Raw genomic sequence first — 14,862 nt, forward strand, 5'->3', positions numbered from 1 at the left:
CAATGCATTTAAAAGTTTTTAAATATAGTATTTTACTCTGCTTATATTAGTTTACACAAAGACAGATTTATCTCTGGAATGAGTTTTTTCTGGCCTGATTCTTTACATTTAAAAAACAAAAAACTTTAAAAAGGAACCCATTGAGAACCTCAAGCTACATTTGACTCCTGAGCCATTCGTTACCCACACGCAACGGACTTCCGTACAGAAGCCCGGCCTTATAAAAACCTACTTGCCGGCTGCAATTAAAACGCACGTAAAACATCAAGAAGAGCCCAAGTAACCCCACTGAACAGGGCTACTTTAGTCATCGCTAGCATTTACTCTTTACTAATCCAAAGTCGAGGAGGAGAACCACAGTTTTCGCTGTCGGGCTCTGTTTACGCTCCTCCTTCCGGTCAAAAGTTGTTGGGAGTGTTTCCATCCTTTTCGGTAGCTAAGTAGGAAGAGTCTTGTCATCTTTGCTGAAAGGTTGAACGGAGCCCGGCTTCACCCAGGACAGGCCGGAGACTTGCATATTCTTGCCTTGCTGGTCATCTCCTTTCTTCTAGGAGGGAACATAAAAAAGAAGGGGGGGGAAAAAGCAGCTTTTCTTGAGAACTTGTGTCATTTTGTTGTCTTTGGCGAGTCTCCTTTCTCCGTTCTTTTGTCTTCTAAAGAAACATACACCACCCACACCCCGAAAGAGACTCGCCCGTCCTTGCTCGGTTGAGAAATCCAGAATGCAGCTGGGTCCTAAAAGAGTTAAATGCTTTAACTTCTCTGCAGCTACAGTATCACAATATGGTTTAAACGAGGGATGCACAACCTTGGCAACTTTTAAGACTTGTGGGCTTCAACTCCCAGAATTCCACAGCCAACTTTTAAGAGCTGCGGATTTCAATTCCCAGAATTCCATAGCCAACTTCAGGAGCTGTGGACTTCAATTCATAGCTGGCTGTGGAATTCTGGGAGTTGCGAGTCCACAAGTCTTGAAGTTGCCAAAGTTGGGACACCCCTGGTTTAAGCAGTGTGCAGCCATGTGCTTTTCTAGCCATTGTTTCATCCTACCCGCTGTGCAAAGATGTACAACCCCCACCCCCCACCCAACAATGTCTCTTATCTCACAACAAGGCTACACAAGGAACTTTCTGCTTGGTTATCTTTCAGAATAAGGAGCTTGCCTCAAGTTTCTTTCAATGCAATAGGACTTATTTCTCCCCATTACTTTTTAACCATTTCTATAAATTAAGATATATCTCCCATACCTTCTGAGTCAACATCTTCTCTCTCACTTCATTGTGTATAGCTGGATTCCAGGGAGAAAAGCTGCAAGAAGCAAGCAAAATGTCACCCGGGCTTCCCAAGTTCCCAAAGCTAAAGACAGAACATCTATTTAATGGAAGTACAGTAGCCCAGCAGAGGTAAAACATGAAGTTAAATAACCACAGTCCTAAGCACATCTACTGGACATTTACAATGTCTTAAGAATTAAAAACTTGGCAATATTTTTTTGGGTGCCACACAGGACATCTATGAATGTAATTTACTGGGGGGGGAAACCCTCCAGTTTGCATGGGCTTGTAAACACTAGAAAGCCTAAATCTACATAGGATTAAGAGAAACACAGGAAGTTCTCTTTTAGCGGCAAAATGGAATTAGTAACTTGGCCATTAAGTGAAGTAGTCACTACGTGAAACCTTAACTCCTTACAGTCCTAGTTCAGCTTCCATGGCTTTACAGATCTGTGGAGGTCATAAATGCAAGGATAGATCCCAACATTTTCCATCACCACCGTAGCTGAACAGTCACTGAGGCTATCGCTAAATTGGAGCTCTCTGTAAGGGTAAAGGTTCCCCCGCACATGCATGCTAGTTGTTTCCGACTCTAGGGGCCGGTGCTCATCTCCATTTCAAAGCCGAAGAGCCAGCGCTTGTCCAAGGACGTCTCCGTGGTCATGTGGCTGGCATGACTAGACGCCAGAGGTGCATGGAACACTGTTACCTTCCCACCGGAGTGGTCCCTATTTTTCTACTTGCATTTTTACGTGCTTTCAAACTGCTAGGTTGGCAGAAGCTGGGATGAGTAACAGGCGCTCACTGTTACGCGGCACTCGGGATTCGACCCGCCAAACTGCCGGCCTTCTGATTGACAAGCTCAGTATCCTAACCCACTGAGCCACCGCATCCCTATGGAGCTCTCTGTACTTGGTCCAAAATGACATCATGGGACTTGATAGCCACTATTAAGCTACCTGATTGCATGGGGGTCTTCAATTTTGGGGGGATCAAATAAGTGACTGCTGCATAATTTTACACTGTCAACCACTTTGCTCTTGAAGAGTTGAATATCTTTTTCATACCTAAGAAGAGAAAGAGGAAGAATGCAACTTAGAATGCTCCTGGAAGGAACAGAAGCTTTCCACCAAGTGTCTTTTTTAAAAAAACAAAAAACCATAAGCAGATTTACTGCTACATTTTACCCGCCACAAAATTTGTTTTATATAAACAGAATACCTAGAAATCTGAATGTCCCGTTTGACAGGATAAAAAAGGCATAACTATACATTATCATGGTTAGTGAAAATAAACCAGTGACATTTGGCTTAAGGCATTTTACATGTCTACTCCAAAACAATTTATACGATGGACTGCAGCTTTCGGAAAAGTTTCTAACCTTCCCTTCCCCTCAAGAAAAAGGAACTTACAGCACAGCAGATTCAGGGTTGAGAGGGTTGGTTGTGTCAATCTTGTAGAAAACTCTGCGCGCGTACATCAGTATTTGCCATATGTGGTTATGATTGCGCCTTTGGCAGAAAGAGAAAGGCAGGTGAGAGGCCTCGTCAGAGGCCCATCTCTCTCTGTTCAATACCGAGCTTCTAGACCCAGCCCATCGCTCTCACCTCCATTTGGCAAATGCTCTTTTCACGTCCAGTTCACCTGAGACAGGATCCACCAGCGGATGGAAAATGGGCAGATCAAAAATCAAGCGCTGAAAGGGGGGCAGGGGGGGGGGAGAGAAGAACACAGATGCCGAACATGCAGATTGGTTTACGAAGTCCATTGAAAGGAGCCAGCTTTTTTTTTTCCCAAAAAAACATTTCCTTCCTTCATCAGAGGAAAGATTCTTGTGTGCATGACACAATAAACAATTATTAGGTGCAAGGGTCATGTTGCACACTGGCTGTTAAGAGCCCTTTTGGACTGTTTTTTTTTTTTTGAGCCTTTAAGAAATGTGCTGTTGGAAGATTTGAAAGGCCAGGTTAGTGGAACCGTCAACCTTCATCAAAGAGAAAATCTGTCCATGTGCTTACTAAGAGTCAAGAACAGCTTGATGGCATGAATAACCAATCAATCAATGTCAACCCTAGAGACTAAAATTTCTCAGCAGGCTATTGTGCTGCCTTTCACTAAACGGCAACCAAGTCAGGCATTAGTTTCCTAGACAAATGCACTCTGAACAGATTGCAATCAAATTCACATTTTATTTTTTGTGGTTTGTGAGTAAACGCAAACTTGAGGAGTTCTTAAGAGTTTGGGAATGTATCCCGGATTTTCCTTAGGGTGTGGAGAAGAGAGGCAGGAATAGTTTAGAGTCGTCTTGGGCGAGATGGGCAGCATGATAAGCCAAAATAAGTCTTATTCCTCATTTCCTGGAAAATGAGGGATAAGACTTCTTTTCAGATAGATGGTAGGCAGGTTAGGTAGGTAGGTAGGTAGACAGAGACAGACAGACAGACAGACGAGGGGTAGAGATAGATGATTGATAGGCCGACAGGACAGAAAACATTTTTAAAAACTCAGTACCTTTAAAGGTTTAGCTCCACAAGATGACTATGCAATAATTCGGTCACGAGTTGAGTTACAGTATTATACCGTATTTTTTTAAAAAAAGTTTAGATGTGTTATTGTCCCAAACTCTTCTAATTATATTTTTTAAGTTATTCATGTTTTACATATGGCTTGGTTCTCGCCCAGTATTGTTCTAAATTAAAAGGTATTTAATTTTCCCAGCAAAGAAGTTCCAGGAAGCGAAAGATATTTTGACAATAACTTTGCTGCCATAAACGTCTCCAAGTTTGGCTGGATTTCTTGGTCCCTCGAGATCTGCCAGAGTCAACCCAGAAATGGTAAACAAGGCACTGCTGTAAGCTCAGGAACTAAGGGGAAAAAACTATAATGCATTTCATTGTTACGCGATGCAAGAAGAAAGGTAAATGGCTACCATCTGTTGTGGGTGACTTCAAAATATTCTTATTAATGGGTTTGGACTTGGGCCCCACTGGAAAAGCCAGAATTGTTACAGGTAACTATGAGTTTTAAAATTCATGCCATCTGACGATAAAAGACAGAGAATATCAGAATCTTTTGCCAGACTGCAATAAATCCACCAGGATTTTTGACTCTTTAATAATTAAATGCAGAAAAATAACATTTGTCCTTTTGCCCACCCTAAGATGGAGAAGGCGCCAAGTAAACAAGGACAGATTTTTATATGAATACTTTGAGGCTAGCATGCAGAACAAATTCCTGAACTGAGAATGCTTTTTTAAGTCTCAGCAAGGATTAACTAGTAAGTTTCTGGCTTGGGAATCTTAAGGATTTCAATAGGATAGCAGCCTAACCTTAACGATATTCATCAGCTCATGTACAGGATCCCGGGTTCAAATCCCACCTCGGCCACCAATTTACAAAATTGGCCTAGCTTAGATAAGCCATTATCTCTGTGTCTCTAATATCTAATTATTTATTTAGGTAAGGTAGAGTATGTGTAGCCCACTCCCTTACTGAGCATTGCCAAGTGCTTTATAAACAGGAAAACATTTGTGGCAGGTAGTTTATTCGCCTGCTTCCTAAACAAAGTTATAGCTTGGAAAGGCTACTGCTTATCTCCTATTTATCTATTCTACTGAAAGATCAGCTCCACCAGACTTTCCCTTCTTCAGATGCCACCCAACAACATTTATTGGCGCACAAGTGATACCCTTGTCACATCTCCAGTCTCCACAAAGTTCCCAGTCCGCTTCTTTAGAAGTCGTGATTACATTTTAAGAATTGTTACCAGACTTTACTCTCCAAGCCACCTAATTTTTCCTCCTCTTCCCTCCGCATCCCTTTTTCCTTTTAGGCTGTGTCATTCAGCACGGAAACACAGAGGTGTTCTTTTCAGGAGCCAGAGGTAAGCCGATTTTGACATTTCTTTGGCTGAAGAGTAGGATAGGGTACTGTCCGTCAATAAAGAACACAATAAACACAAGGATTCTTCCTGTGCTTTCAACTGAGACGAATCTTGAGGCTGGTCAGGGACACGTTCAAGTAATATTCAGGATTCATCCCACAGGGGCTACTTACTGGGCATTCTCCATCAGGATAATTGTCAGGGATGTAGATTGTAAACTTAAACACACCGTCCTCGTATAGCCCGGATCTTATGAATATTACTCCAAACCACACTGTTAAAAAACAAACAAAAAAAGTTAGGAAAATGAGCCACTGAAATAACACTGTATGGCGGGAAACAGATCAGGAATGTCAGACTTACTTAATGCGGACTGGTAAGAAGGTTGAACATAGACTCCCGGCAGCTTTTGCTTCACAACTAAAGTACTGAAATAAAAAGCACAATTAGGATTTGGAGGGCGTTCAAAAGAATTTTTTTCAACTACACCTTCATGGGAATAAAGCCACTATTTGCACTTCCCTTTAAGAAATTTCTTCCTAGAAGCCAAAGGCAGAGATGTTACATTCTGCTCATCTGCTACAAGCAAATCTAGAGCGGTATTTCTCAATGCTGGCAATGTGAAAATGTGTGGATTTCAACTCCCAGGACTTCAACATCCCCAAGGCTGGTTGGGGGAATTCTGGGAGTTGAAGTCCACATATTTTCAAGGTGCCAATGCTGAGAAAACACCGCTATAGAAATTTACAGAGGGCACTATTAACCAGGATATACTTTCAACACTAGGGGCCCAGTTACCCAAAGCATTAACAGATAGATAGTAAAACTTTGTGAGTCTGGCTTTGAGGACTAGCAAAGTGAACATAAAAAGCAGGTGTGCCAAGAAAATCTGAAGTTCAGCAAGGGAATAAGGGATGAAAATGACCACAGAGAAAAATAAATAGATGTTTTTTCCTAAAGCCTGCAGGCTTGTTGAAGACTAACCAGGTCTGCTTCTGATGGACAATACTGGTCAAGCTTGAGTTCCATGAAGGAACAAGAGTTTTAGCATAGCTACTCTGTAGACAAAGGGGGTCCTTTGTCGTTTAGCTGAGAACAGAGGAGAAAATCTTGTTTTCCTGCCCAGCCCATAATATTTTGCATGAAACACCAGATGCGTAACAAGAACGGTTGCAGGAGACAAACAAATTTCAAAGTCCTTTGTAACCCCTTTGCCTGATACAGAAGGATGACTTATGACATTTCTGATTTCTTTTTTTAAACTTTTGGGAGCAGATTACATCACGTAATCCTGTTGCAGCTGGAGAAGAGGACGCCCAATGCTTTCTTGACGAGGGCATTTGTGAGAACAAGAGGGAGATCTGTTCCCAGCACAGCAGCAGAATCTGACCCAGCCATCGAGTAACAGGAGCGGGAGGGGCACAGTTTGCCAGACCAAGGAGACAAAAAGATTCCATAAATAAGATTCTGATTAGCTAAAATGCACGTCTGTTCGCCTGAACAAAGCTAGTTGAGAAACTTAGTTTTTTCACTGACCACAAAGGGTCAAGGCCTGTATAGATTCACATTGACTCAATAGGCAAACTCGTAATTTTCAGATAGGTTAATGAGTAATTTTGTAAGCTAAGCCAAGAATACATTGACCTGGAAACAAATTTCTTAAAATGGGCCAACTTGCAGTCTTTCTTAAGCCAACAATGGCAGCAACAAAGACACAACAAAAGCAGAGGGCAGCCTTCACCTAGTTTGTTGTTACATGGCAGCCCATCTTAAAATAAACTCATTTATATAAAAAGTATAAGAACTTATGTCATGGGGGGAAATTACCCTGATGCATTCTTTGTTAGCGGCATATTCAGAAATCGCCTTTCAGAAGGGATTTGAACTTCTGCTGATCAATTCCTTCTCTTTTTCAATCACATACTTAGGATATAGATTAGCAGATGATCAAAGAAAAGACCATGTGGATTTTCCTTAATTATAAGAGATTTTCCCAGTCGGATCACGCGCTCCTTCCCTTCCTGGAGAACATAATTTTGAGCTAGTCCGACCTCTCCCTGTGCTGCCCTGAATTCTGGAAGTTAAATCTAACACATGAAGGAAATTTGCTATACAACTTTCAAAGGAGACATTTCTGAAGTTGACTTCTGCCCACTGGAGGCTAAAGAGAGTTGGTTATTATTATTAAAATTGTATGCTGCCCAACTCTCACCAATCCTGGGCAACCTTCCCTAAACTATGAACTATCCTGCAGCCCTTCCAACAGAGGTGGTGGGAGAGCAGTGAGATCCGAGCCAGATTTGATCTGCCTAGGACACTCTCTCTCATTTGCCTTGTCTCACTTCCATCTTTTTTGATCACAACCCCGCAGAATGCAAAACAGAGATTCAACCTAACCATTATCCAACTGCATCTTGGGAAGCTAAGGGCAGCACGAGAAATTTTCCTTTTGTCGGTCTTGAACTAGCGGATGAGGACCCCTAAAATAAAGTACAGTATTAGCAATCGCTGATCTATCAGATCCCTGGCTTTTCAAGAGCTCCGTGAAAGTCTTCCAACTCTTCAGAGATCTGCCCATCAGCTCGAGAAGATCAAGGCCCGGGATTGCCCTGATTCACCCACTATTAAAGCGACTGCAACAGGCAAACTCAGCAATGGGGTGTTTCTTCCCAGACAAAATGATCCTATTACAAATTAAGCCACCAAGCAACAACCGCACGCTGCCTTGAAAGACGGACGTACTATTCTGCCAGCAGGGAATATTCCAAATAGAAAGGTCCATAGGAGGCGTGGGTTCCATTCGTAGACTGAGCTGACAGGGCAGGAGAAGCAGGCTTGTTGATTGGCATGACATTTTTGGGAATAGAAGGCAGCTGTTTCTTGGGAGCGGAGCGTGGAGGACTAGTCTTCAGCTCACCAACCAGAGTCTTCTCTTCCGTTTCCGGTTTCTGCAGGAGGGAGGCAAAGCAGAAAAGCTGAACTCCACTTGCACCCAGAAAGCAGGAGTAAACCCCATTCAAACTCACTCCCGTAGCGATTAAGCAGATTTGCATCCAGCTTGTCCCAACGATTCTAAGACTTAGATCAAACAAATTCAATAACTACAGCCAAATATAGGCCTGTTAACTAAACAAGACACCCCGAGTTGACTTTTAATAAGAATGTCACTATCAATCTATCTGCTTTCTCAGATCCTTTAAAAAAAATAACTCTTGCCTAGTTCTAAAGCAGTCCACAAGTCATAAAAGGGCCAAGTCTGAAGACCCCTCTTGTAAAGGATGGGAAAAGCACAAATAGGCAAATTCTCCTTTAAGGTCATTCTGGGATTATAGGATTGAAGAGTCTTATTTTTTTATTATTATGCTTCTACTTAATTACACGGGAATTACAGTTTTTAAAATTAGTGAAGTTTATCGCTCAGGACAGGTGAAACCAACAACAACAAAAAATAGCACATACTCTACCTTGCGCGTAGAATTTGCAGACATGCTCCAGAAAGGGTTCATAACGTGTAGCCCAAAACACCAGATGGAATTGTACTATACTTCCCAAGTGTCCGATTTTCTACAGTTACTTTCTGACCTGGAAATAGGAAAGTGAAGTTAATGACTCGGCTCCCCCTTGCTCTAATCAAGAGAGGTATTCTTAGTGTAATTGCCTACCTATTTATATGTTTTAACTCTTTTAACTCTCCAATATTTCACACAGAGCAAACCTCATCAAACCTATGATTATGAATTAATAGAACTCAACTAGCTTTCTTGGCAAACTCATATTCCAAATCCCTTTTTGGAAATATAACAAATATGCTGGAAACAAGGTTGCTGCTGGAAAAAATTGGCCAGCTAAGGAAGGACCCTTGCAACAGTCTGGAACAGGAGATAAAGACATAAAGTCAAGGAGATAATTCATGGCCATAAGTCAAGGACTGCCTGTATATAACACTACAGGAAAGGTAGGATCAGTATCCAATGCCCAGCATTTTTCTTTTCATGGATGTTTTTTTTCCAGAATTGATTCCCATCATTTAAAAAAAAAATAACAGAGCTAAACTGAAAGCTACAGAGAAATTCCAGATGTTCTTAGCTAGAGGTTGGCATGCTAAGGCAATGCTTCCCTGCATGAGTCACAGGAAGCTCCATTTATAAAATGTTGTAAAAAAAAGGGGGTATCAGAATGGCAAAAACGCTACAAGGATTTTGCTTAGTTTACAGGATGGACTGAACTCGAAGTATCACAGAGTCATTAACATCCTGGTTTCTGAAATCAGATTCCAGCAGATTTGGTTGAGGCTAATTTTTGTTGTTGTGGCTAGCGTGTTCTTAATTATCTTTAATAAGTTTTCCCCGCCCTCTCCCAGGAATGTATTTGTGTTATTCAGAAATCAGGGACCCAATACCGTCTTCAGGAGATGTGATCTCACCCAAAGAACGCGTGAAACAAAAATAGGCCAGCTAAGGAACAAACAGCAGGTTAGACTAGTCTGCCCACTCCATTGTAAATGCCAGCGCACCTTTTTCTGAACACCTAACAACTTCCTGTGGCTCCTATGGCCACTGAAAGGCTGTGGATACTTTTGTTCCTCCATCCTCAAATTATCTGATTAAGAAATTTAAGGAGGTGCACGACTTCAATCCAATTTAAGACGGCCGCACAAAATAGAAGCAGAAATGTGCTGGATGAAGCAGTCGACAGAGAACAAGGAAAGAGTTCAGAAATAGGAGGGGGGGGAAATCTATTGTAAAAAGAGAGATGCAGAACTACAAGTCTAGGGTTATGATTAAGCAGTGAGCTTATTCTTTATGTCCAAGAAAAGTCCTTGCCTTAGCAGACAGAATTCCTGTCCATAAGGCCTACCACGTCATAGACAATGTCAGGGGCAGCCAAGAACCAGGAACGGCTTTGCAGAAGAATCCAGAGAAGCCGTCATAAACACGGTTAGTCAAGAAATCAGGAAGTGATTTAAGGAGAGCCGGGCAAGGCCAAATTCCAAAGATCTATTTGGTTTTCCGCTACAACCAACCAGATTCCTACAGGAAATTCACTGGGAGAAAATAAAAAAATAACTGTTGCTGAACTTTATACAATCTCATCAACTCTGCACCTTTACCAAAGCATGTACTGGATTTTACGTGCTAGTAATCCATTCCTACATGTGAAATTCTTCTGCTGGCTGCGGGAAGACGCAGTTTTACAGGAAGCTTCAAGCCGAAAAAAGTCGTTTCCCATAATGCTTAAGCGGGAATTTTTACCCTTCTCCCTCTCTCCATACAGGTAAACCCTCGACTTACAACAGTTCATTTAGGGCAGGAGTAGGCAACCTGGGCTCTTTTATGACTCGTGGACTGCAATTCCCAGAATTCCCAAGCCAGCCATGCCGAGGGGACAGGGAGTGTTTCCATGCTGGCTCAGGAATTCTGGGAGTTGAAGTCCACGAGTCATAAAAGAGCCAAGGTTGCCTAACCCTGATTTAGGGACCATTCAAGGTTATAACAGCACTGAAAATAGTGACTTAAGACTCTTTTTTATACATGCAACCGCTGGACACGTGATCAAAATTCAGACACTTTGGCAACTGACTCATATTTATGACGGTCGCAGTGTCCCGGGGTCATGCGATCCCCTTTTGCGACCTTCTGACAAGCAAAGTCCATGAGGAAGCCAGATTCATTTAACAACCAGGTTAACTAACTTAAGAAACTGCAGCAATTCCCAGAACTCACTTAACTGTCTCACTTAGAAACATAAATTTCAGGCTCAATTGGGGCCATAAGTTGAGGACTACCTGTATAACCCTAAAAGCCTATGGGGGCGAAGCCTTTGATAAACCTTCTGAAGAAATCATCTCCCTTTGCACCAGTTCTCACTCGTTTTTAACCAGAGCCAGTCCCAGAAATATCTATTCTATCAGCCCAATTAGCTGGAGATTATATGATTTAAAGTAGGAACTATGGTTAAAGGCTGGTTTAGCTGAATGTTTAATGTCACAGCATCTTTTTGTTTGTTTCTAATCTCAAGTTTGCCACCTGTTATACAAAGGTAATACATAAATAATGTTTTAACCATGGCTAGGTCACAATGGAGGGCCATAAACCACAGACGATTAAAACCCAGTGACTGACTAACTTGTACATATAAACCAAAGGAAAAGAAAGGCATTCTGAACTTCAAGTGACATTTGACACTTCCTCTTTATACTAATAGGAAGGAAAAAGACGGTCCTTTTCTGAAGTCACCTTTAGCCACGGAAGGTCGTAATAACCTGCCTGCCTTCTATAACGGATGGCAAACATACAATACACTGATGAAGGTGCTGGCTAGAAACCAAGAGACGGTCAACACGAAAGCCAGTTGGGTGATTTTGGATCAGCTGCTCGCTCTCTCTCTCTCTCTCTCTCTCTCTCTCTCTCTCTCTCTCTCTCTCTCTCTCGGCTCAGCCCACCTCACAGGGTTGTTGGTAGGGTGAGTGAGTTGGGCAGCCCTATGCATTTTCTTAATAAATAAAATCAAAATTAATTTAGAAAGTGGGTAAAAATATAACAACGCTCCCTCGGTGGAAAAAAAAAACACCAAATCCAGACTAAATATCTGGCTGATTGTGTGACCAACTATGACATAATAATCTGTTATACCCATCATGATTACAGTCCTCTAGGCGCTAGCTAAAGGACTCCTTCAATATTTGAAAAAATTGAATTTATTGGACCTACAACCCCCCCAACCCCCCCCCCCACACACAAACACACACACACCTCTTTTTTTAGAACTTCTTATACCCTTAGGCACTACCTTACTAGGTCTTAGGTCCTGGGTCAGGACTTCAATTCCCAAGTTTTCAGCAGCCTGAGATTGTAAACCTAGCTACAGTTTACTCATAATATTTTGGCTGACTATGCCCCGAAACATAATAATAGGTCATAACCATATTATAATAATACATTCCCTGTAGATTGGGCGGTGTGGCTTTGGGCGAGTTTCTCTCCCTCAGCCTAACCCACCTAACAAGGTTGTTGTTGTGTATAAATACATACACATCATATACATACACAGACACACACACATATGCTGGGTGGTTATTATGTTATTTATATCTATTATATTTTTATCCTCTGTGTGGGTATTTCTCTGTGTGTGGGTATATGTGTGTGTGTATCTTATATATATATGCACATATACATACATACATACATACATACATACATACATACATATATATATATATATATATATATATATATATATATATATACATACATACATACATACATACATACATATATATATATATATATATATATATATATATATATATATATATATATATAAAATGTATGACAAATGCTTGTTAACTATTTTTTAGATTACCTTGCTAGGCCCCAAACATGGGACAAATCTTTATTTCCTGTGTCAGCCTATCCTGAAGGCCATCGACAGGCAGTAGTCACACCGGTGACAGCTCATATTTGTGTAAATTTTTAAATATATATGTATGTATGTGTGTGTGTATATATATATATACACGCCAAGGCCTACATGTATATTATGTATGTATATATATGCACACACACTATATATACATGCATATACATATACATGAGACAGATATAGATATATATACACACACACATACATATACATATACATACACACACACACACACACACACACACACACACGAGAGAGAGAGGGGGGGGCAAGCAGCTCTCGTCAAGGGAGAGAAGCAGCAGCTTCGCCTGGCGAACGTCTGAAGGCTCAGCAGGAGCCTCACCCTCAGGGCAGGCAGACGCTCAACAGGTGAACCCCTTCCCCCCCACTCCCGCCCTTCTCCTCCCTTGCCAGGCAGCGCTTCACCGGGCGAACCGCCGCCTGCCAGGCGCGGACCGTGCCGGGTCGCCCTCCGGGGCTGCCCATGCAGACAGGCCCTGCGGCCGCCGCCGCTCCTCCACCCCGCCCGCCCTGGAAGTCCGCCAGGTGAAGCTGGACGCCAGCAACCCGACCCGGCGAAGGGCAGCCTGCCAGACGCCGGCCAGCCGAGCCGGGCCCGGCGCTTCTCCCCCCGCCGCCCGCCCGCCCGCCGCCGAGCCCCCCGGCGGGGACCCTCCGCGCACCTTCAGCCCGGGGGGCGCAGAGCCTCGGAGCCGCATCCGCGCAGGCCGGCTGTCAGCGCCAACGAACGCGCGCCCGCTCCCGAGGGAAGGGCCAGGGAAGTTTGGCCCTCGCCGGCCGCCGTCGCGCAAGCCGGAGCGCGCATGCGTAGGCCGCCCCGGCGCCCGCCCGCCCGCCCGCTCGCGGCCTGGCCTCCCCCAAATCGCCGCCGTCGCGGCGCGACACTCACCTCGACCGGCCCCGCTGGCGCCCTGCCTGCCTCGCCACCCCCATCTGGACTGCTCCCGATGACCTCGGCCGAGGCTCTTTGGCGGGGAGGGGACGCGGCGATTGGCCAGCGCCTGCTTCAGCCCCGCCCCTCGTCACAGCCGCTTTTGTGACTTCCGCGGCAGCCTCCACCAGCGCTTGGGGAGGCCGCGGCCCCCGTTGCTAAGGGGCGGCGCCCACCGGGGCATCCGCATTGGATGGCGCAGCCGCCCATTTGGAGAGAAGGCCACCAATCGTGCCACCGCGGGGAAATGACTTACCAGAGGCTGGGGGGGAGGGAGAGAGGGCTGATTAGCCAATGAAAGCGTTCGGGCTGAACAGAGCGAGACGTTGATTGGTGGACCAGAAGAGGAGGAGCTGCTTTGCCTCACTCGGCGGACGGGATGGAACTACATATCCCACCGTCCTTGGCGCTGGTTGGCGGAGCCTATTCCTCACGCCTGAAGGATTCCCTCCCCTCCAAATTAATTCCCGTTCCGAAATAGCGGGAAAATGTCTGCAGCCGGGGCGGTGGAGGGTGAGGGTGGCTCGTTCTTTAACTTCGGAACGTTTCTTCAGCAGGCCGGGGAGCCGCCTCGGCGCTTGTGGCGTCTTGGCCCGGTTCTCTTCTGTGTGTGCAGGCGGTCCCCGACTTACGGCCACAATTTATTCAGAATTATTCTTCACGGCCGATAAAACAGGAGCCAGGCCGATGAAACTCAACAGTTTATAACAGGAATCTTCAAACTCGGCCCTTTTATGACTCATGGACTTCAACTCCCAGAATTCCTCAGCCAGCATGGCTGGCTGAGGAATTCTGGGAGTTGAAGTCCATGAGTCATAAAAGGGCCGAGTTTGAAGACCCCTGGTTTATAAGAACCTCTGGGGAAGAAAGAAGAAACGGTTAAGGGGGAAAAAATGAAAATGCCAGACCAGGCCCCAAGAAGAAAGAACGTTTCTGTGTTCAAGTGCTGATGATTCTGAGGGGAACGATATTCTGGCTAGCACATTAATGTCTAATAAGGGTCTGTTCTGGACTTAATGGCCACAATTGAGGCCAAATTTTTCATTGCTAAGCGAGATGGTTGTTAAGTCAGTTGTTAAGCCCCATTTTACGACCTCTCTACGGTTCTTAAGTGAATCACTGCAGCTGTTGAGCTAGTAACAGGGTTGTGAAGTCAATAGGGCTTCCCCTGTTGACTTGGCTAGTGAGAAGGTTGCAAAAGGGGATCGCGCAACCCTGCAACTGTCGTAAATACAAGTCAGTTGCCAAGCGTCTGAACTTTTGATCAGGTGACTGCAACGGTTGTAAAGTGTGAAAAAAATGGCCCTAAGCCACTTATCAGTGCCGTC

At 44.0% G+C, this 14,862-nt stretch overlaps 1 protein-coding gene across 3 annotated transcripts; it reads right to left on the reverse strand.

Annotated features, from left to right (window-relative positions):
* Positions 1–90: 90 nt before the first annotated feature.
* Positions 91–13,683, reverse strand: AKTIP (AKT interacting protein). Of its 3 annotated transcripts, none has more exons than XM_083370333.1 (10): positions 13,493–13,683; positions 8,622–8,739; positions 7,900–8,105; positions 5,521–5,585; positions 5,331–5,431; positions 2,882–2,970; positions 2,687–2,785; positions 2,234–2,341; positions 1,248–1,308; positions 91–544 (listed from the first exon to the last, which is right to left on the reverse strand). In XM_083370333.1, exons 2-10 carry the CDS (start codon positions 8,661–8,663, stop codon positions 437–439), a joined length of 879 nt encoding a protein of 292 aa, XP_083226459.1. In that variant the 5' UTR covers positions 8,664–8,739; positions 13,493–13,683; the 3' UTR covers positions 91–436. The 3 variants fall into 3 exon arrangements, with proteins under 3 accessions (XP_083226459.1, XP_083226457.1, XP_083226458.1); XM_083370331.1 differs by having other exon boundaries at positions 91–547; XM_083370332.1 differs by lacking the exon at positions 13,493–13,683 and adding an exon at positions 13,266–13,354 and having other exon boundaries at positions 91–547.
* Between the last annotated feature and the right edge of the window lie 1,179 nt (positions 13,684–14,862).

Source organism: Vipera ursinii (assembly GCF_947247035.1).
Source record: "Vipera ursinii genome assembly, chromosome: 10".
In the NCBI taxonomy this organism is placed as follows: Eukaryota; Metazoa; Chordata; class Lepidosauria; order Squamata; family Viperidae; genus Vipera; species Vipera ursinii.

Bases quoted from the DNA above. Each gene is read 5' to 3' on its own strand.
- AKTIP (XM_083370331.1), bottom strand. From the start codon at position 8,663: ATGAACCCTTTCTGGAGCATGTCTGCAAATTCTACGCGCAAG. The intron at 5,432-5,520 runs GTAAGTCTGACA...GTTTTTTAACAG, and splicing joins TTCTTACCAGTCCGCATTAA to TGTGGTTTGGAGTAATATTC. The intron at 548-1,247 runs GTATGGGAGATA...GTTCCCTCCTAG, and splicing joins AGAAGATGTTGACTCAGAAG to AAGAAAGGAGATGACCAGCA.